General features: G+C 37.8%; 1 protein-coding gene across 2 annotated transcripts in view; it reads left to right on the top strand.

Moving 5' to 3' along the window:
- The window catches only part of LOC120860211 (E3 ubiquitin-protein ligase UHRF2), a 72,786-nt gene that overhangs the window by 29,718 nt on the left and 19,149 nt on the right, over window positions 1–23,919 (top strand). For both annotated transcript variants that reach the window (XR_005720267.1, XM_040235991.1), the window contains exons 4-6: window positions 5,527–5,745; window positions 17,137–17,246; window positions 19,067–19,253. Coding sequence is in view for 1 of the 2 variants with exons in the window: in XM_040235991.1 (XP_040091925.1) it covers window positions 5,527–5,745; window positions 17,137–17,246; window positions 19,067–19,253 (516 nt within the window). In the remaining variant the exon portion in view is untranslated. The remainder of the gene's footprint in view (window positions 1–5,526; window positions 5,746–17,136; window positions 17,247–19,066; window positions 19,254–23,919) is intronic.

Here is a 23,919-nt window from a genome sequence, read left to right as displayed (position 1 = left end):
TCGTCCCAACCCAGGGATCAAACTCACATGTCCTGCATTGCAGGCAGATTCTTTACTGTCTGAGCCACCAGGGAAGCCCAAATACAATGTAAATGCTGTATCGAGACTTCCTGATGGTCCAGTGGTTAAGACTGAGCTCCCAATGGAGGGAGTAGGTTTGATCCCTGGTTGGGGAACTAAGATCACACGTGCTGTGTGTCCAATAAATAAAACATTTGAAAAAAAAGTGCTGTATAAATAGTTATTGGAACCTGGCAAATTGAACTTCTGCTTTTTGGAACTTTCTGGAATTTTTTTCTGGTTATTTTCCAACAGTGATTGCTTGACTCTATGGATGCAGCACCATCCATATATTTACCTGTTGCATGACATTGAGAAATGTATAATACCTGCTTCCCCTTTCTTTTTTGTTGTAAGATTTGGGTGTTGTCAGTCTGATAAATCCATTGTGAAATTTGCTGCCAGCTTTTAATGGTTTTAGTAGCCATAACCTTTACCTTCCCAGGTGGTACAGTGGAAGAGAATCTGCCTGCCAGTGCAAGAGATGCAGGTTTGATCACTGGGCCAGGAAAGACCCCCTGGGAGTAAGAAATGGCAACCTACTCCAGTATTCTTGCCTGGAAAATCCCATGGACAGAGGAACCTGGGGGGCTGTAGTTCATAGGGTCACAAAGAGTTGGACACGACTGAGTGACTGAGCACCCACACAACCTTTACCTATAGTTGCTATGTAATGAAATGTAGTAACAATGGTAATATTTTTCTTTCCTTCATTTGTTAGCTATATAGCTCTTTCATAAAGAACTTTCCTTAACAGTTGATTCATATACGAAAGATAGAATAAACTATCAGTTGTTGAACTTCTTCAGTGTTCAGAGTGAGTAAATTCCCTAGCATCCTCCAAAGGATCCTCCAAGGTCAGTGAGATTTTTACTAAGTATCATGTGAACTAATGGATTTTAATACTTGCTTTAATCTAACTCAGCTCTTTGTGGTGCCCAAGTTGTCTCCTCTCTGGCCTGTGGAAGCTCCTTCAAGTTGAACCTGACTTAATGAGGATTTCTTTACACTCAGGTACAACAGGATGTCCCAAGCTCTCCTGTTTCCTGCCCAGGACTGGATTCAACCGTTTCTTTAAGGAGCTTTGGTTCTTTAGAGTGTATAGTCAGCTGTTCATTGATACTTGCTTTGATTGTGTTTCTAGGTCTTCACATTGGAAACAGCTAAGAAATGTTTGTATTGATACTTCCAATTAATTTTAGAGTTGAAGGGCTATCATTTAATCTTTTATTTTTTCTTACTCAAGAATCATAGTTCTCATTACCTTGCCTTATTCTACTCATATGGTGGTTTCAGACTAACGGTGCTACTGTTGCAAACAATATTAGTGAAAAGTTGGTGTATTTTTTACTTTGTCCTTAGTAGATAAGTATAACTCCACTAGGAATATAGTTAATTTAGTGTATTTTCAAGTCACTTAAGAATTTGTATTTAAGCCACTTTTTTCATTTTGCTTTTGATCTTTAGTGATTTATCACATTTTATAAATTTATGATCATGTGAAACATACGGTTCTAAAGGAAAAACATCAATAAGTACATTAAGAAAAACAGTGTCCATCTTGGTTCCTTCTAGCCTATTTCTTATCTCTTTTTGTGGTAAATAAATGAGTTTTGGTTTATCCTTTTATGTCAAAATATACGTATTTGTGTGTGATGACATGTATACTCACACATATATACACACTTATGTATGTACATATATAAGTCAGTCGTATCCAACTCTTTTGCAACCCCGTGGACTGTAGCCCACCAGGCTCCTCTGTCCATGAAATTTTCCAGGCAGGAATACTGAAATGGGTATCCATTTCCTTCTCCAGGGGATCTTCCCAACCCTGGGATCAAACTCGTGTCTCCCGCATTGCCAGGTGGATTCTTTACACAGAGCCACCTGGGAAACTATTCTTTAGGCACAAGTACTGGAACGGGTTGTCCTGCCCCCTCCATGGGATTCTCCTGACCCAGGGATTCAGTCCAAGTCTCCTGTGTCTCCTGCATTGGCAGGCAGGTTCTTTACCAGTAGCACGGCATGGGGAGCCCAAGTACAAATATATTTATTTCAACACATACTTAATAGGTAGAAGATAAATATTGTTTGCATCTTGGGTTTTTCGAGTTAATATATCTCTCCATATACATATATCACTCCAGCAAATGTCATATTCTTTCCATTATACAATTTTATCATGTAGTAAGTAGTTTCCTATTGTGGACATTTGGTTATTTCTAGTCCTGCTGTTACAGATAGTTGCAGCCTTGTGTGTGTGTCTTTTCATGGGGTGTTTTGTTTCTTAATGTTTGGGATGGATTCCTAGAGTAGATAGAATTCCTGGATCAAAAGGTAAATACATAGGCAGTTTTGCTGGATATTGCCAAATTCTCCTCTTCAAGGAGACCATACCAGTTTGTATTCCCATCAGCAGTGTTTGAGAATGCCTGTTTTTCTACAGCCTATGAACACATTGTTATCAGGCTTCACAAAATGTTTTAAGTAGATCTGTGTTTTAGAGTCTTTGGCAAAAGTATGGTGGAGTCTAAGGAGTCTAAAACAGGGAGATGAATTGGCCTTGACAGCCTCAGAGAAATGCAGGCCTTTACTGAGGATATAGAGTTACATTAAAGAAGTGTTGACAGTATGCGTAAGGAGGACTTAGTAATGATGGAGAAATTGGGGGTAACTTCAATTTCTGGGAGTATGAAAAATAGTGAAGAATATTGCGCATCAGCAGATTAGAGGATGGGGGAATTTCTTGAATTTGAGGTGCTCCTGAAATACATGTTAGAGATGTAGTTGGATATATGAATCTGAAGAGAAATTTGGGTTAGAATAGAGCATTTGCGTCATCCTGTGTGATGTTAAGATATGTGTAAATGAAGATGCTGAGGAAAAGAATAAAAGTGATAATGGAGCCTCAGCGTGTTCTTGACTTTGGTAAAAATAGTTTTATGGGTCCTTTCTATGTCTTACTTAGCAGCTGACTTAACATCTCTGGGTAGCATTAGAAAAAGTATACTTCATTTTCATGACTTTTACACACTATACGTAAAGACTGTGTATTCATATGCTCTACAATGTAATTCGGTTCTGAAGTCATACAAACTTAGTTTCAGGGCAAACATAGCTTAAATTCCTTTGATGTAGGGAATGGTTTATTTTGACTCATCTCTGGTAAACATGATTTTATATATGATTTTAAGACTTTTGTTAAAATATTTCCATTCTTGGTATCTAACTTTGGCAATCATAGGCAAATGGAGAGTTCTTGCCAGTGAAATACCCTTTTTTCCCTATATTAATCACACAGGAGTATATGATAATGTCAGGATGTAAAAATCATGTTACAGCTAAGAAAAGGATCTCTCATAAAAGAATAGTTTTCTATCATTTATGGCCTTAAGAATATTGAGTCAGGAAACACATTCACTACTTTAGAAAAGCCCTAAAATAGCTAGTTAAAAGTCTTCACCATTTTAGTTTTCAAAACAACCATATGGGCTAGTTAATTAACCACTAGGTATGTTTTACACATGAGAGATAGTCATGTGTAAACTAAACACAGGTAAAACTAAAACAGCGAAGTTGGTAACTTTCCCAAGGATACACAGTAGTAGGAAGCTAAAATGGAATTTAAACCCAGACAGGTTGAAAATAGAACATATTTTGAGTGAAAAGACAGGATGATAAAGGATTCAAAACCTTATGTAAGTTGAAAGAAATTCATTTATAATGTTTTATACTTAAAGGGTGGCAGGGTGACCAACTTAGACTATCAAGGATTGGGTCTTTAGTGGAGACGGTGTGTAGATTTCTTCTTGGCACTTAAGCTGTGGAACTCATTGTGTTTATCTTTGGTCCAGTATCAAGTATATTCTGTTTCCTATGTCAGAGCTATGTGAAAACAAAGTGACTTTTTTTAGAGTTAGAGCTGCCCTCTTCTCACTGTCCAAGCAGAGGTTGCTCGGAGGCTTGTGGTAAAAGGTCATTGCAGCACTGAGGGTGAATGGACCAGATCCTTTTTAAGGCCCCTTGCGAGTCTGAGAGTTTTTTTCTTTTTTCTTCTCTGCTTAACTAAAATTTGAAGAAGTTTGATTAAACTGAGTGATTAACTAAAATCCCACCAGGATTAATATCCATTTATTATAAATAAGTTAGACATACTGTGAGAGTCCTAGGCCTGCATAGTACTTATTTGATTTGGAAGAACCCGAGACAAGCTGCTAGAGCTGCTTCCAACTTCAGGCTCACTTACATTTTGAGTAGGCCACTCAATTAGTTAAGGGTTAATGGTCTCTTCCCTCAGTTACTACCTTGTTAATGCCATCACAAAATGCTGTGATACTTAACTATTCTTGTGTTTCTATATAGCACAGTAGCTTATCAAACTTGAGTATGCTTGAGAATAGCTGAGAGGCTTTGTGAAAATAGACCACTAGGCCTCACTCCCAGGGTTTGAGTCAGATCAGAAGTGGAGTTAGGAGTTTGCATTTATAGCATGTTCCCAAACGGAACCACTGCTTTGAGAACCACTGCTATAGTAGTTTGACCTACCCCAGGAGATTGAGTTTTCCAAGAGCAAGAACCAGAAATTACTTGTTTCCTTATCCCTCTACTAGCAAGCAATACATAAAGACAATAGATCTTATTAATGTTATAGAAACCACTGTGGACTCTTACATTGCTATTTTTGCCTGTGGATACCAGATGTTAGGCCCCAAATTGAGGAACCTTTTAAGTTCAAGTCAGGTTTAGGTTTGTTAAACTTTTAGAAATTCAAGTAAGATCAAGATTCTACTGGAATTCTTTCGCATGGGCTTCCCACGTGGCGCTAGAGGTAAAGAACCTGCCTGCCAGTGCAGAAGACTTTAGAGACGTGGGTTCAATCCCTGGGTCAGGCAGATCCCTGGAGGAGGGCATGTCTCTCCAAGATTCTTGCGTGGAGAATCCCATGGACAGAGGAGCCTGATGGGCTACAGCCTAGAGAGTCACACAGAGTCAGACGTGACTGAAGCAACTTAGCACTCACGCATGTTCTTCTTATGCATAAAGCAAATGGCAAAGCTGGATAAACTAGTTCCAAGTTCAGAAAGAGATGAGCATCTAGTCTTACTAAAGTAATTTTTAAATGTGGGTTAAGAAAATGTAGAAAAGAAGAACTTGGTTTTTTTACCTACCTCTACTCATCATTCCCCATCACCTCCCTCCCCAAGCTAGTTAAGAATGACATATTAAGATTTTAACAAGACTTGTTTATTCTGGCATTTAAAATCATAAATAAATATCATTTTGACATATTAAGATTTTAACAAGACTTGTTTATTCTGGCATTTAAAATCAGAAATAAATATCATTTACTTAAGTGCCATTAAGAATAAAATCATTAGGCTTTTATACATATTGCATATAATTTTAGTCTTCCATGCTGATAATCATAATCATAAGCAGTGTTCTGTGATTCTTTCTCCTCAGATATCCGGAAAGTGGTACTGTAGAAATAAATGTCAAGGATCTTCGACCACGAGCTAGAACCACTTTGAGATGGAATGAACTAAATGTTGGTGATGTGGTAATGGTTAATTACAATGTAGAGAGTCCTAGTAATAGAGGATTTTGGTTTGATGCAGAAATCACTACTTTGAAGACAATCTCAAGGACCAAAAAAGAGCTTCGTGTGACTGTTTTCTTGGGGTAAGATTCTCTTCACTGATGCCGTTTAATTACTGGGTTAAGAAATGTAATTTTTAAGTGTTAAGCACATGTTCTTTAATTTAAAAAAAGATGGAATCCATGAAAGATGGAAATTTCCATACTAGAGGAAAACTTTTTAATAAATTTCTTGAATTTTTTATTAAGAATGACCCTTAAATTGCCATTGCTACTTTAAGGCTGGAGGTATTATTTGAAAGCACCTTGGAAACAATTGAACATGTTATTAGAGAAATTTTTGTCTACTGTACGAGGTTTTACTAGGCTAAACCAATAATACACAGACATGTTTCAATAGCTATGTTTGCTGTGAAGATCTATTGATAGAATAGAAATGAATGTCTACCTAGCCAGCTGTCTGCTGAACTTGAAAGACTAGCAAAAATTTTCCTTTACAGTAATTTTATTTAACTTAAAAACTTAAAACCACCTTTGAAAAGGATTCAAAACAAAATATCACCCAAGATTTCATATCACTCAGATACTTCCATTGTTAATTCTTTAAGAAATACTTTTAGATGTTTCCTTCAAGTGATTCAAGTACTATGCATTGTTTCAAAGCTACCTTTTTACACTTGGATAAATGTTGTCAACACTGTTTTGTATTCAGTTCTTCTGAATAAAATGTATTCGAGAAATAGTCACTAATTTACTTTTTAAAAAAAGTCTTGCTAAAGTATTTCCAATTCTTTATCATGATGCTTAAGTAAAAACCTTGTGTATGCACTTTTGTGCATTTTCCTTTAGAATGAACTCTTAAAAGTACATTTGCTGTGTTGTGCATTGCGGATACTAGAATGACCCTGACAGTTTTCTTTTACTTAAGAGAAGCAGCCAAACTAACATACTTGTTAAGTTCTGGTTAACTGATTATGCATTGTACATATATATAAGGGATACATATATATCTAGTTTAACATTGAGGTGACAAATCTAAGATTAAGCATCTGCTTATAATGAGTAATATAATGCAGAGGTAGGTAAACTATGGCCCATTGGCTACCTGTTTTATGAAAAGAAATTTTTATTGGAACACAGCAGTGCCCATTTATGTTTTAGCTAAAACTGGCTTTTTTGTCTGTGTACTCAACAGCATTGTTGAGTGGCTGCAAAAATGAAACTTACAGAATTTTAAACTACTTACTCTCTGACCCTTCATGGGAAAAGTCTGCTGACTCCTAAGATAAAAAGATTGTGAACTTTTATTTTAGAAAACCATTTCAGAACTTTGTGCAAACACAAGTGTGATTCTGTTGTCAGGCTAAGGATGTAATAACTCAATTAACAGATTTCTAAGTAGCTTGAAATTCTGACATGGATACAAATCATGAAGGAAAGAAGAAAGCATCTACATAAATTAGTTATATAGAGATTCTTATAATGTACGTAGGTGTAGGAAGTGAAAAAAAAAGGATATATACACAGCAATACTCGTAACATTGAGCTAAAAACGCTTGCTATTTAAAACGTTTTCCTGAGTAATTCTGAGGTACAGTTGAAGAGTGGAGCACTCTGGCTTTAGGGACTAGAAATAAGATTGAGTGGAAATTATAGATAGGCAAATACTGACTCATGAGAAAATGGTGGTATTTGAAGGCTGTCCCAAAATAAAACACACTGTCCTATAAAGGCTTATGTTTGCTGTCATATAGGTTTTCACTAGACTTGTTAAGGATACAGGAGCCAAAAAAGGAGTCACTTTGGCTTGTGGATGGGAATTTTTTTTCATTGTTAGAAATCTTTTCCCTTCACTGGAAAGAGTTTGGTGCTGTTACAGACAGTGCTTCCATGATATTATACTTCTGTCCTGGTGCTTATGTGTGTTAGTTTCTGTTGGGTGAGTCTTTTCTAGAAGTAGAATCACTTGATTGTAGAGCTTGTGCATCTAACTTTAGTAGATAGAACCAAATATTTAAGTGGTTGTACCAGATTCCACTTCGACCATAGTGAGTTCAAATTGCTCTGCATTCTTAACAACACTTAATTTTGTCGGACTTGAGTTTTTGGTACTCAGGTGAGTTTCTAATAATACACTGTTGTGGTGGTAATTTATGTTTCCCTGACTATTAATGAGTTTGAGAACTGTATGTTTGTTGGCTATTTGGATATCTCTTGTAAGAATCCTGTTTCAAAGCATTAAGGATCCTGTTTCAAGCATTGGTGTATGTTGTAGTTAATTAGGTAGTCTCTCATTGAATTTTTAGGAGTTCTAGTTATGGTGACTTGACCATGTCAGTTATATGTGGAGAAAATACCTACTTCAATTCTGTGGCTTATCTTTTTTTCCTATGTTTGAATAGTAGTCTTAATTTTAGGTTGTCGAATTTGTCAAAAATTTGCCCTAATGCTTATAGTTTCTGTGTCTTGATTTAAGAAACCTTCTGAGGGTTAGTCAGGGTGGGAGATGGGTGAGAGTGGTTAAAAGGTACAAACTTCCAGTTATATGATATATAAGTTCTAGGGATATAATGTATAGCATGGTGACTATAGTTAATAATGTACTGTATATTTGAAAGCTGCTTAGAGAGTAGATCTTAAAAATTTTCATCACAAGGAAAAAATCTGTAACTGTGGGGTGTTGGATGTTAACTAATCTTTTTGTGGTAATCACTTTTCTGTATATTAAGTCATTATGTTGTACACCTTCAGTTCAGTTCAGCAGCTCAGTCGTGGCCGACTCTTTATGATCCCATGGACTGCAGCACACCAGGCCTCCCTGTCCATCACCAACTCCCAGAGCCTACTCAAACTCATGTCCATTGAGTCTGTGATGAGCCATCCAACCATCTCATCTTCTGTCATCTCCTTTTCCCACCTTCAATCTTTCTCAGCATCAGGGTCTTTTCAAATGAATCAGTTCTTCGCATCAGGTGGCCAAAGTATTGGAGTTTCAGCTTCAACATCAGTCCTTCCAATGAATATTCAGGACTGATTTCCTTTAGGATGGACTGGTTGGATCTCCTTGCTGTCCAAGGGACTCTCACGTCTTCTCCAACACCACACTTCAAAAGCATCAATTCTTTGGTGCTCAGCTTTCTTCATAGTCCAACTCTCACATCTATACATGACTACTGGAAAAGCTGCATGTCTAGCTTTGACTAGACAGACCTTTGTTGGCAAAGTAATATGTCTGCTTTTTAATAAGCTGTCTAGGTTGGTCATAACTTTTCTTCTAAGAAGCAAGCATCTTTTAATTTCATGGCTGCAGTCATCATCTGCAGTGATCTTGGAGCCCCCCAAAATAAAGTCTGTTATTGTTTCCACTGTTTCCCCATCTCTTTGCCATGAAGTGATGGGACCAGATGCCATGATCTTCGTTTTCTGAATGTTGAGCTTTAAGCCAACTTTTTCACTCTCCTCTTTGACTTTCATCAAGAGGCTTTTTAGTTCCTCTTCACTTTCTGCCATAAGGGTGGTGTCATCTGCATATCTGAGGTTATTGATATTTCTCCCAGCAATCTTGATTCCAGCTTGTGTTTCATCCAGCCCAGCATTTCTCATGATGTACTCTGCATAGAAGTTAAATAAGCAGTGTGACAGTATACAGCCTTGACATACTCCTTTCCGTATTTGGAACCAGTCTGTTGTTCCATGTCCAGTTCTAACTGTTGCTTCTTGACCTGCATACAGATTTCTCAGGAGGCAGGTCAGGTGGTCTGGTATACCTTAGACTTAGACAATTGTACGTCAGTTATATCTCAGTAAAACATGGAGTGGAGTAGAGGAGAGAAACTTTGCCCTACTCATAGAATACATTCTCCATTATTACCTTATAAAAGCTTAATACCAGCTTTCTTTAGTTCTTTAACCCACTTGAAGTAGGTTTTTTGGTACAATGTGAGGTAAACATTAGACTTGCCTTAATACATGTGAATAATCATTTTTCCTGGCATCATTCATTTAAAAGGCCATTCATCCATCTGATGTATGGATGTATCTATTTTGTATCATTGGTTTGTTTTGTATATCCTTACATAAGTTTCATACTTTCATAATATGACAGAGCATTCTAGTCACCTTGGTAACACATACATAAAAACCATTAGGAATTTGAGAGGTACAGGATTAAATCTAATCTATGAGTGTGATTTCTTTGCATTTATTTAGGCCTTTAATATGATTTTGTCATGTTTTTATTAGGTTAGGCATGTGCGCTCAGTAGCGTCTGACTCTGTGATCCCATAGACTGTAGCCACCCCCAGGTTCCTCTGTCCATGAGATTTTCTGGGCAAGAATAATCGAATAGGTTGCCATTTCCTTCTCAAGAGGATTTTCCCAACCCAGGGATTGAACCCATGTCCCTGTGTCTTCTGCATTGGTAGGTGGATTCTTTACCCCTGGTGCCACCTTGGAAGCCCTTTTTATTAGATTGGACCGTATGAAATGTTTTTATAGATTCAAAATATTTGATTATTGACAATTATATGACTCAGCCTGGTAGAATTCTCTCCAGAGGTCTGATCTTAAGTGTCTTTTATTCTTACTTAGCCTCAGGTAGCACTTGTTATAAATAAATAAATTTCATTTTCCTTTCTTACTGGTATGTAAAGAACCTTTGATTTTGGATCCATTAGCTTTACTAGAGTTATTAATTTTAATTTGCATGTAGGTTGTTTTGGGGTTTTTATGATTGTAATCATAATCTGTGAATTATGTTTGTGTTAGTCACTCAGTCGTGTCCGACTCTTTGCGATCCCACGGACTATAGCCCGCCAGGCTCCTCTGTCCATGGAGTTTCCCAGGCAAGAATATTGGAGTGATTTGCCATTCCCTTCTCCATGAATTACATTTATGTGTTCTTTTTCCTTTGATCTCTAACTTTGTCTTCATTCACCAGTTGCCACTTGCTTGTTAGAAGGAGGTGGTAAAGTAGGTATCTTATTTTTCTTTCCACCCTGATCACCAAGAAAAACTTTGTTGAACATTTTACCAATAATTATAATGTTTGACAGGTATTTTGTAGGTATGCTTTCCTGGATATGGCTTGACAGTATTTTGTGTAGGACTTTTCCATTTGAGTTAGTGAGTGAAATCTGTATATTATCTTTCCTATCCTTTACAAATTATGTTAATTTTTAAAAATAGTGTGCTGTAATATTTTTCTATTTTATGGTAGAATTTTGTGTCCTTTTCTTGAATGTTTGTTAGAACTTCTCAGTTAAGCTCTTTGGGGCTGAGTTTTCTTTGTACAAATTTTTTTTTTTCCTGTAATGATTATATAGAACTATATAAACTACCGCACAATTGCACTCATCTCACATGCTAGTAATGTAATGCTCAAAATTCACCAAGCTAGACTTCAGCAATACGTGAACCGTGAACTCCCTGATGTTCAAGCTGGTTTTAGAAAAGGCAGAGGAACCAGAGATCAAATTGCCAACATCTGCTGGATCATGGGAAAAGCAAGAGAGTTCCAGAAAAACATCTATTTCTGCTTTATTGACTATGCCAAAGCCTTTGACTGTGTGGATCACAATAAACTGGAAAATTCTGAAAGAGATGGGAATACCAGACCACCTAACCTGCCTCTTGAGAAATCTGTATGCAGGTCAGGAAGCAACAGTTAGAACTGGACATGGAACAACAGACTGGTTCCAAATAGGAAAAGGACTATGTCAAGGCTGTATACTATCACCCTGCTTCTTTAACTTCTATGCAGAATACATCATGAGAAACGCTGGACTGGAAGAAACACAAGCTGGAATCAAGATTGCTGGGAGAAATATCAATAACCTCAGATATGCAGATGACACCACCCTTATGGCAGAAAGTGAAGAAGAACTAAAAAGCCTCTTGATGAAAGTCAAAGAGGAGAGTGAAAAAGTTGGCTTAAAGCTCAACATTCAGAAAACGAGATCATGGCATCTGGTCCCATCACTTCATGGGAAATAGATGGGGAAACAGTAGAAACAGTGTCAGAGTTTATTTTTGGGGGCTCCAAGATCACTGCAGATGATGACTGCAGCCATGAAATTAAAAGATGCTTGCTTCTTGGAAGAAAAGTTATGACCAACCTAGATAGTATATTCAAAAGCAGAGACATTACTTTGCCGACTAAGGTCCGTCTAGTCAAGGCTATGGTTTTTCCTGTGGTCATGTATGGATGTGAGAGTTGGACTGTGAAGAAGGCTGAGTGCCGAAGAATTGATGCATTTGAACTGTGGTGTTGGAGAAGACTCTTGAGAGTCCCTTGGACTGCAAGGAGATCCAACCGGTCCATTCTGAAAGAGATCAACCCTGGGATTTCTTTGGAAGGAATGATGCTAAAGCTGAAGCTCCAGTACTTTGGCCACCTCATGAGAAGAGTTGACTCATTGGAAAAGACTCTTATGCTGGGAGGGATTGGGGGCAGGAGGAGAAGGGGACAACAGAGGATGAGATGGCTGGATGGCATCACAGACTCGATGGACGTGAGTCTGAGTGAACTCCGGGAGATGGTGATGGACAGGGAGGCCTGGTGTGCTGCAATTCATGGGGTCACAAAGAGTTGGACACGACTGAGCGACTGAACTGAACTGATAAGGTGCAAAGGAAGAAGCAAATAGAGGACATGATTTTTAATGTGCCTTGGAGATTTGATAAGGGAACTTGGGGTTAAAGTTCATTATTGTTTCTAATTTTTAAAGTGAGTACCAAAAGGCGAATATGCTTAACTATCTAATTCTAGTTAACACATTCTATTTTCACTTGTCATTTCTATTTGAGCTTTGAAGAAAATAGAAGTCTAGAGTTTAAATCCGTTTTTCAAACTTTTGTTCACTTACTCTTGTATACTTAATACTACATTAAATTATACTAGATTAGAGTTTCCTAAGTAGAATTTGAATCCTATAGCAAAAAAATTTAACCTCACTCAAAGTATGAATGTACATAGCATATTTTGCATCTTTTTAATAGGGTTTCATTTACTAAATTTTATCTATAGTAACTTATCATAACATCTTTAGTGATGATTTTATTATTGAATGTGCCATTTTTACAGATTTATAAACTTGATGTTCATATGAAGTTATAAATCAGAGTTCACTGTCTTCCAGCCGTATTGGCCTCCTTGTGTTGCTTAATCATACAGACGTGCTCCTGTTTCAGAGCGTGTGCCCTTGACCGTTTCCTCTCACTGGTCTACTCCACACCGGTATTCATTGACTGGCTTTGTCTTTCATTTTATTTCTTTATTCAAACATCACTTTGAAAGACAACTTTCTTGATCATGCTATGTAAAATCATACACACCCGGCTTGGGTTACTTAAATTCTCCTTTAGTCTAACTTAATTTCTTTATGATACTGATTATCACCTGACATTTATTATTCTCTCTTGCCCTATTTGTATTCATTTCCTATTATTGCTGTAACAAATTACCACAGACTTCAGTGGCTTCAATCGGGGAAGGCAATGGCACCCCACTCCAGTACTCTTGCCTGGAAAATCCCATGGATGGAGGAGCCTGGTAGGCTGCAGTCCATGGGATCGTGAAGAGTCGGACATGACTGAGTGAATTCACTTTCATGCACTGGAGAAGGAAATGGCAGCCCACTGCAGTGTTCTTGCCTGGAGAATCCCAGGGATGGCGGAGCCTGGTGGGCTGCCGTCTATGGGGTCGCATAGAGTCAGACATGACTGAAGCGACTTAGCAGCAGCAGCAGTGGCTTAAATAATACAACTTACTATTTTACAGTTCTGTAAGGCAGAAGACTTACAAATTTCACTGGGCTAAAAGTATCAGGAGAGTTGTGTTCCATTTTGGACACTCTGGAAAAAAAATTTTTTTTCCTTGCCTTTTTAAGATTCTAGGGATCTCCCAGTTCCTTGGCCTATGGCCTACTTCCTCCATTTTTAAAGCCAACCAAGTTGTATCTTCGACTATTCGTTTTTAGTCACATCTTCTTCAGGCTCTTTCTTTGCTCTTCTACTTTCAAGATCTCCCCATGATTACCTTTGGTCTATTTAGATAATCCTATTTAAAGGTTATTAACTTCATAATGTCTGCAAAGTCCCTTTTGCCATGTAAGGTAATATATTCATAGGTTCCTGGGCTGATAACAGATATCTTTGGGGCCTATTATTTTGCCAGTCATACCATTAGAATGTTAATGCTTTGATTTTTGTTTTTGCTGCTGTGTGTCAGACCTTGTTCTAAGAACTAGTTTAAATAGATATTCAGGAAATACAGTATTTCATAGAATCTGAAATTAACTTTTCTGTATTTTAACATCTGTGAAATTAGGGTGTATCTTAAAATTGCTATTGGACTGACTAAAGTTGGGTTCTTCCAGATACTTGATTTTACTTCTGCTAGTTACCTTGGAGTGCCATCTAACTTAAAGTTAAATTTTCTATATCTAGAAATAGGACTAAAGGAGGTACATAAAGCAGAAAGTATAATATGTAATGGCTTTATGGGTAGTATGTAACAGCTTTATGGTCTGACACTATAGCCATAACTAATACATGGAAGAAATATACAAAGAAATTTTAAAGTATTTTCTATAATCCTAATTACACCTGGTGAAAATGTCTTATGTGTAACGTGGAATAAAGCAAAGAAGTACTTGTAGCATTCTCATTTAGGCATCCCTGCTGTCTTTGAGAACTAGGATTTTCTGATTGTGAAAGAAAAGAGAAGCAGATAAATAATTGCTTTGTCAAAAGCCAACTTTCCCTTCAGTCCTGAATTTGAACAGAAAGTGTTTGCATGATCTCATGAGGTATCTTGTATATGTATTAATGTGTAGGTCTCAATTTTGTAGGTTTGTCCACTAAAAAGACCTGAAAATATTTTTGCGATCAGTCCAGTTGCAATAAGCTTGTTAGTGCCTAAATTGTGGTCTTGAAATAACCATTTCCATCTAAAAGAAGGCTTCCCAGATAGCTCAGCTGGTAAAAAATCCACCTGCAATTCAGGAGACCCTGGTTCGATTCCTGGCTTGGGAAGTTCCCCTGTGAAGGGATAGGCTTATCCACTCCAGTATTCTTGGGCTTCCCTGTGGCTCAGACAGTAAAGAATCTACCTGCAATGTGGGAGAACTGGGTTCAATCCCTGGGTTGGGAAGATCCCGTGGAGGAGGACATGGCAACCCACTCCAGTATTCTTAACTGGAGAATCCCCATGGACAGAGGAGCCTGGCAGGCCCCAGTCCATGAGATCACAAAGAGTCAGACATGACTGAGAGACTTAAGCACACACATACACACACACACACACACCTAAAAAACCAGGCTTCATTGGAGATAAGAGGACAGGCTAGAGGCAGAAACGTACAAGAAGAACTAGGAACATCTTGTCTCGCAGATAACAAGAAAGCCCACAAAGACTGCTAAACTCCTGTCAGAAAGATTTGAGAATCAACTGGAAGATTCCATTGGCTGAAGATGAGACAATTTGGCCATCAATAAGGCAAATAATAACTAAAGTGGATTGAAACACCTCAAATATGTAAACTCATAGTAATATAGAAACTGATTGGTCAACTGCATAGAATGTTTGAGAGCTATTTTTTTTTTTTTTTACTGCTAAAGTATTCCATTTGTATTTGTTATATGAGCTATACCACTGAGTTACCAAATAATTGATGTGGTCATGTTTCTCTTTATGCAATTATTTCAGCAAATAAGTGAAAAGGGAGTGAAAGAACTAGAATGTCAGCATTATCCAATCCCCAATGAATTAATCCAGAGAAGGCAATGGCACCCCACTCCAGTACTCTTGCCTGGAAAATCCCATGGACAGAGGAGCCTGGTAGGCTGCAGACCATGGGGTTGCAAAGAGTCGGAAACGACTGAGTGACTTCACTTTCACTTTTCACTTTCATGCATTGGAGAAGGAAATGGCAACCCACTCCAGTGTTCTTGCCTGGAGAATCCCAGAGACGGGGGAGCCTGGTGGGCTGCCATCTATGGGGTCACACAGAGTCAGACACGACTGAAGCGACTTAGCAGCAGCAGCAGCAGCAGCAGTGAATTAATCTAGTCATTGAGCATCTGTGGCTGCTATCATCATAGGAAAAGACAACTAAATAATTAGGTGGTTACTGATGAAAATAGACCTGTAGATGATTTTACTCAAAAAATGAAACTATTTGAGTAAACGCTGAGAAGAAGGGTCGGCAGTTCTATTCTGTAAAGAGCCAGATAGTGAATAGTTTAACCTTTGGCCGCCAGATGGTCTCTGTCACAACTCAACTCTGCTGCTGTAGCATGAAACCAGCCATAGAGAATACATAAGTGAATAGGCATAGCTGTGTTCCAGTATACATTTTTAAAAACATGCCTTAAAGCAACGGTTTTTGACCTTTTCACCAGACCAACTACTGATTTACTGGAAACACAAATGACAGAAAAAACTGAAATGAACTTAGGGAATTCAGATATCAAAATCAAAACGAGGGGAAACTGTAGGACAAATGGTGGGGGTTCGTCAACAAGTTATAAGGGAAAAGATTGGGAATTTAGTTTTTGAAACACAGAACTATATCATATACTTAGGGAGGAAGACAGGTGAGAAGATTGAAGAAAATTAAGGTAAAGGTGACTCATGGGAGGGAGTGAAGAGGTTTTGACTTGGAGGGAGGATGTGAAGTGTTGAGGGGGTTGATAGTCCTGTCTCTTGTCTTGGTTGGTTACAAGGATATGTGCCTTTTAATTGGCTAAACTATACATCTATCTATAAATTCTCTGCATTTGTTTGCATTCTATGTTAGAAGTTTTAAAGGAAAGGTGAAATATTTGAAAAAGTCACCGAGCAAATAGTAACCCAAAAAACCAAAGGTACCCTTGTGATACAAAATGCATTACTAGAGATAGACATTTCATAAGAACATTTAAGTATTCTTAGTCTGTATGTACCCAATAATATATCTTCAAAAATATAAAGCAAAAGTTGATAGATTAAAAGGAGAATTATATAAATCTATAGTTACAGCAAGAAACTTTGAAGAAGTATATGCAAATAGCTATAAATATGTCTGTGAAAAATATGGCTTAGTATTTGAAAGACTTTTCTTTGTAATGAGGTCATCTGTTTACTCAGAAACGTGTATGTTTATTGGAAATATGTTTAAATCTTTTGTTTTAATTGGGAGTATCATTTTACCGTATCTTTAAATTTACAAGATAGGTGTCTTCTCACCAAATGATCTAAGTCTTGATTTTTTCCCCCTAATATTAAAGTTACATTTTAACTTCAAATATTAATCACTGGACTTTTCCTACTACTGGAAACAATAATTCAGTGATTGGAATAGCTATTACCCCATTTTTAGTAGTGTTCGGTGAGTTTTCAAACTGACTTTTAATTACTATTTGCATATGGTTTATATTTTGCTGATTTGCATATGGTTTAGATTTTGCTGACCTTTCTTCTTTTTTAAACAGGGGTTCTGAAGGAAAATTAAATGACTGTCAGATAAGATTCATAAATGAAATCTTCAAGATCGAGAAACCTGGAGCCCATCCTCTTTCATTGGCAGATGGAAAGTTTTTAAGTATGGATCTTTCTTATGGGCCGAGACTGCATGTATTGTTCAGGATTGCCATTTTGACTGGCCAGGGAATGACTTTTGAGGAAGTACAAAACTAAAAACCGTACAAATTTATTTTCAAGACAACCATTTTGATATAAGATCAGTTTGGTTTAATGGATTTTTCTCAAATGATAAAATTTGTTTTCGAAGAGTATTTTCTCATCTTGGCATTTTATTGCCATTTTCTTGATGTTTCCTTTATTATAGTCTGTCCAGATAAAAAACCCACTTTGGTAATGTGGCCATTTAAGATTAATGTTTAATAAATGAGCCTTATTTTTATACTAGTAGAGTCTGAGAAGAATAATCCTGGTTGAGCCCTGAATTTCTGGGAGGTAATGAATGGTTTATGTAATCATTAGAATGTAGCCTCATCTCGTATGTAACGTAATTTCATGCAGCTAGTTGGTAACAAAGGTAGGACTAAATTCTAAGTCTTTTCCTTCATAGTTCAATTGCTATCTTTCCAAATAGGTTACAGTGTCTCATACTCTGTTAATTCTGATGTGTGTGTGTGGAGAAGAATTCACTGAGCTTTTGCCATATGTCGATGTCAGTGTCTCATATATTCTGACAAAAGAAATATTCAAGATTAAAGAGTCTTGCCTGTCCTCTTCTTAACCACAGTTGTGCAGAACTAGAGCAAAACAAGTCCTTTAACAGACTAATAACTAGACTTCCGTGTTACTGGTTTAAGCCATACTCATTTTTGAGACTGCAATGCTAATACATCTAGACTTGAATTAAGAACTTTAAGGCATTCTGTGTATGATTGCATGGTTATATTCTAGGAATAAAGGTAACTTGTTGAGTAAACTTGTTTAATGTGACTTGGCTTTCAGTAAAACACAAAAGAAAAATTGACTAGGTTTTTCTTGTGTTTTCTGTCAGTATATCCGCATATATATGTTCTTTGCCTAATGCTAATCATGTTATAGCTACAACTTTGAACTTCTGTGTAAGGAAACCATTTCAGAGCCACAGCCAGACTGCCAGTGATAACTCTCTAAACCAGAAATCTAAACATACCTTTGGCAGCATGTCATTCTAGACATCTTTCTGTATCTATATAATTCATCTTTGTGTGTTTATACAGTTCTGTATAAAAACTTTATTCTGCAGTTTCATTTTTTTAATATATTTGGCTATCTCTATATTATAGTTCTTATAAATTTAACTTGATGTTAGTGAGCATTACTATAAGACTTTTGTGTATATATGTTTATTTTATAATTTCAAGTGAATATTTTGGCAAAAAAGTATTTTGGATTTAGATGGGAGAGATTGGCAGGGGAGGGGTGGGCAATAAGTGGAACCTGTTAGTTGCCAGAATTCTGAACCAATTGATAAGTAAGGTTTAAAAAAATCAACTGTTAGTACTGTATTTACTAATAAAGAGTATGTTGGGGGCATAGCAAAACCAAAATGGATTTGCTGACTTCCAACAGGTGTACCCCTCCTAGTTTAGTCCACCTGGGGAAAGGTTTGGCTCTGCAGAACAGATGATACCTAACACTTCCATTTTGGAACAACTTTGTTCAGTTATTTCACTGGAAATTTTAATATATCTTATGATGCCCCATGAGTTAACTGTATTACCCCTATGCATCTTGATGCACATTTGGAGAATATTAAAGTCTTGCACTGAATTATTCCATATGGTTCTTTTTGTTTAAAAAAAAGAAAAGGTGTGTGTTATTTCTCATGGGTTTTTCTTTATAAGATTCATAGACATAAAAATGATTTTAAGACTGGGCTTGCTATAATTTTGTTCTTAATAGGGAAAAATGACCCTGAATGTGACTCTTGTGGTGGAGACCCAAATAAGAAATGCCGTTCTTGCTCCTGTCATGTATGTGGTGGAAAACAAGAACCCAACATGCAAGTTCTATGTGATGAATGTAACATGGCCTATCATATTTACTGCTTGAATCCTCCTCTGGATAAGGTCCCTGAAGAGGAATACTGGTATGATTATCAGGGAGTTTTTGTTGTTACTATGTAAGAATTGAATGTGCAATATGTATTTGAAACCCCAAAAGTAGATTTCTAAAGTTACAAATATGTAAGAGGTAGATTTATTGAGAGAGATACATGTCTTCTCATAGCAGAGATGCAGTCCATCTCAGAAGACGAGTGGCCTACATAATGTATACTGAAGTGCTTGAAATTGTATAACTAATGGTTATTTGGCATTGGTACCTTCATTCAGTTACTACAACAGCTTCTGAACTGATCTCTCCGTTTTTTAATCCCTCCAGTCCTTTCTCCAATATGAGTCTGTGTTCTTTCAAAAATGCAAATTTGGTCATTACTCCTTTGCTTCAGATGCTTTACATTACTGTAGAGAGCCTTGCACAGTGTTTTTCAGTTGATTTTTCCCACTGTATCTCTTACCACTTTCCGCCTTTATTTTCCCAAGTGTTCCCTAGATGGCTTCATGCAATGATGAGACTAAATACCAAGCAAATGGTTCAGAATTTGTTTTTTTATATATATATATTTTATATTCAGACCCAGCCTTACCTGAACTTTATGTTCCTGTATTCAACTGCTTGCTTGACTAGTATTACAAAATAAGTGACTCCAAGTGGAGATCTTGATTTCCACAAACATGTCCACTGAAATCCTACTCCTCACTCAATCGTAATAATAATAATCTTTTGTTTCATCCACCTGTTGAGGAAAAAGCTGAATTTGATTTCAATTCTTGCTTCTCCTTCGTCACATACTCTATATCCAATAACATTAGCAAATCTGACAGTTCTTCTCTCATTACCCAGTTCAACCACCATCTGTACCCTGAACTGTATGCGTGTGTGCATGTATGCTCAGTTGTGTCTGATTCTACGACCTCATGGACTGTAGCCTGCCAGGCTCCTTTGTCTGTGGAATTTTCCAGGCAAGAGTACTGGAGTGGGTTGCCGTTTCCTTCTCTGGGATCTTTGCAACCCAGGAATTGAACCTGAGTCTCTGGCATCGCCTGTGTTGACAGGTGGATTCTTTACCAGCTGAGTCACTAGGAACCCTATAGTAAATGCACAGCTAGTCGTCTTGCTTTCATGAGCTATCCTTCCTGCCATAGCAGCAGAATGATCTAAATCCTGAATCAGAATACTCACCTGTTTAAAACCCCTAATGTCTTCCTGTTGAATTTAGGATAAAATCTAAACCCTTGCCGTCTGTGAACCGACCTCTGCCTACTTTTAATGTTCTTCAGAACATACCATTCCTTATTATGCCTCAGGACCTTTACACTTAATGTCTCTTTGCTTGGACTCTTGATAGGTTTGGCTCTTCTAATCTCATCTGGAATGGCACTAACCCTGATTTCCTTTATCAGTTAGTTCAGTTCAGTTGCTCAGTCGTGTCCAGTTCTTTGCAACCCCATGGACTGTAGCACACCAGGCCTCCCTGTCCATCACCAACTCCCGGAGTTTACTCAAACTCATGTCCATTGACTTGGTGATGCCATCCAACCATCTCATCCTCTGTCATCCCCTTCTCCTCCTGCCCTCAATCTTTCCCAGCAATGAGGGTCTTTTCCACTGAGTCAGTTCTTTGCATGAGGTGGCCAAAGTATTGGAGTTTCAGCTTCAGCATCAGTCCTTCCAGTGAATATTCAGGACTGATTTCCTTTAGAATGGACTGGTTGGATCTCCTTACAGTCCAAGGGACTGTCAAGAGTCTTTTCCAGTATCATAGTTCAAAAGCATGAGTTCTTTGGCGCTCAGCTTTCTTTATAGTCCAACTCTCATATCCATATGGAGAAGGAAATGGCAACCCACTCCAGTATTCTTGCCTAGAGAATTCCACGGACAGAAGAGCCTGGTGGGCTGCTGATCATGGGGTTGCACAGAGTTGGACACGACTGAAGCAATTTAGCATGCATCACATCCATACATGACTACTGGAAAAACCAAAGCTTTGACTAGACGGACCTTTGCTGGCAAAATAATAATGTCTTTGCTTTTTAATAAGCTGTCTAGGTTGGTCATAACTTTCCTTACAAGGAGCAAGCATTTTTTAATTTCATGGCTGCAGTCACCATTTGCAGTGATTTTGGAGCCCCCAAAAATAAAGTAAGCCACTGTTTTCCCATCTATTTGCCATGAAGTGATGGGACCAGATGCCATGATCTTAGTTTTCTCAATGTTGAGTTTTAAGACAGCGCTTTCATTCTCCTCTTTCACTTTCATCAAGAGACTCTTTGGTTCTTCGCTTTCTGCCATAAGGGTGGTGTCATCTGCATATCTGAGGTTATTGATATTTCTCCTGGCAATCTTGATTCCAGCTTGTACTTCAGCCCAGTGTTTCTCATGATGTACTCTGCATATAAGTTAAATAAGCAGGGTGACAATACACAATCTTGATGTACTCCTTTTCCTATTTGGAACCAGTCTGTCGTTCCATGTCCAGTTCTAACTGTTGCTTCCTGACCTGCATACAGGTTTCTCAAGAGGCAGGTCAGGTGGTCTGGTATTCCCATCTCTTTCAGAATTTTCTGTGGTTTGTTGTGGTCCACACAGTCAAAGGCTTTGGCATAGTCAATAAAGCAGAAGTAGATGTTTTTCTGGAACTCTCTTGCTTTTTCCATGATCCAGCGGTTGTTGGCAATTTGATCTCTGGTTCCTCTGCCTTTTCTAAATCCATCTTGAACATCTGGAAGTTCACAGTTCACGTGCTATTGAAGCCTGGCTTGGACAATTTTGAGCAGTACTTTACTATCATCTGAGATGAGCACGATTGTGCAGTAGTTTGAGCATTCTCTGACATTGCCTTTCTTTGGGAGTGGAATGAAAACTGACCTTTTCCAGTCCTGTGGCCACTGCTGAGTTTTCCTTCCAAATTTGTTGGCGTATTGAGAGTAGCACTTTCACAGCATCATCTTTTAGGATTTGAAATAGCTCCACTGGAATTCCATCACCTCCACTAGCTTTGTTCGTAGTGATGCTTTCCTAAGGCCCACTTGACTTTGCATTCCAGGATGTCTGGCTCTAGGTGAGTGATCACACCATCGTGACTATCTGGGTCATGAAGGTCTTTTTTGTATAGTTCTTCTGTGTATTCTTGCCACCTCTTCTTAATATCTTCTGCTTCTTTTAGGTCCATACCATTTCTGTCCTTTATTGTGCCCATCTTTGCATGAAGTGTTCCCTTGGTACCTCTAGTTTTTTTGAAGAGATCTCTAGACTTTACCATTCTATTGTTTTCCTGTATTTCTTTGCATTGATCACTGAGGAAGGCTTCCTTATCTTTCCTTACTATTCTTTGGAACTCTGCATTCAAATGGGTATATCTTTCCTTACTCCTTTCCTTTTTCCTTCTCTTCTTTTAAAGCTATTTGTAAGGCCTCCTCAGACAACCATTTTGCCTTTTTGCATTTATTTTTATTGGGGCTCGTCTTGCTCCCTGTCTCCTGTACAATGTCACAAACCTCCATCCCTACTTCTTCAGGCATTCTATCAGATCTAGTCCCTTGAATCTATTTGTCACTTACAGTATATAATAATAAGGGAGTTGATTTAGGTCGTACCTGGAATGTCTAGTGGTTTTCCCTACTTTCTTCAATTTAACTCTGAATTTGGCAATAAGGAGTTCATGGTCTGTGCCACAGTTAGTTCCCAGTCTTGTTTTTTGCTGACTGTATAGAGCTTCTCCATCACTGGCTGCAAAGAATATAACCAGTCTGATTTCGGTGTTGACCATCTGGTGATGTCCATGTGTAGTGTTCTCTTGTGTTGTTGGAAGAGGGTGTTTGCTATGACCAGTGCATTCTCTTGGCAAAACTCTATTGGCCTTTGCCCTGCTTCATTCTGTACTCCAAGGCCAAATTTTCCTTTACTCCAGGTATTTCTACCTTTATATTTCCTTTATAGCGCTTAACATTGATAACAAGCGCAAAATGATAACAAGGCAGCTTATAATGATGTATATGTTACAGTGGGCTTCCCTGTTGGCTCAATGGTAAAGAATCTGCCTGCCAGTGCAGGGGACACAGGTTTGATTCCTGGGTCAAGAAGATCCCCTGGAGAAGGGAATTGCAACCACCCTGGTATTGTTGCTTGAGAAATCCCATGGGCAGAGGAACCTGGCAGGCTACATACAGTCATGGAATTTCAAAGTTGGACACGACTTAGGGACTAAACAACAACAAACAACCCAAGTTACAGTAGAGTGACAGCCACAAATAGGCTAAAGGATAAACAACTGTAGAGAATTAAAATTGAGCTAGAGACAAACATCCTTTAATCCAGTATACTTGTTATAATTGGCTATAGATTTTTTACTTTGAAAATAAGATATGTATCAGTTGCCATGGTTCATTGTTCAGTCTAGAATCATCTATTCTTACCATTTTTGTTTTAATGGTAAAAAGTTCAAATGAATGATGTCTACTCTGAGAATTAGTGATAAGATCAGAGTTTATGGTGCCATTTGGATTGGACAGCCTTGTTGGCTTGTGTACTGAATTTGATAATAAAATATTAAGTTCTCTAAAAGAATGGCAAGCTTAATCGTGTAAATATTTTGAAAAGTTTAGTACTGAAATGCCAACTGAAACTCTAATATGCACTAAGTATTACACATTTTAAAAGTTATTCTAAACTAGAAAGGCCATTATTTGTTATTG

The sequence above is a fragment of the Oryx dammah genome, unplaced genomic scaffold (assembly GCF_014754425.2).
Source record: "Oryx dammah isolate SB20612 unplaced genomic scaffold, SCBI_Odam_1.1 HiC_scaffold_11050, whole genome shotgun sequence".
Classification (NCBI taxonomy): domain Eukaryota; kingdom Metazoa; phylum Chordata; class Mammalia; order Artiodactyla; family Bovidae; genus Oryx; species Oryx dammah.
This window is presented reverse-complemented; position numbering and strand designations above follow the sequence as displayed.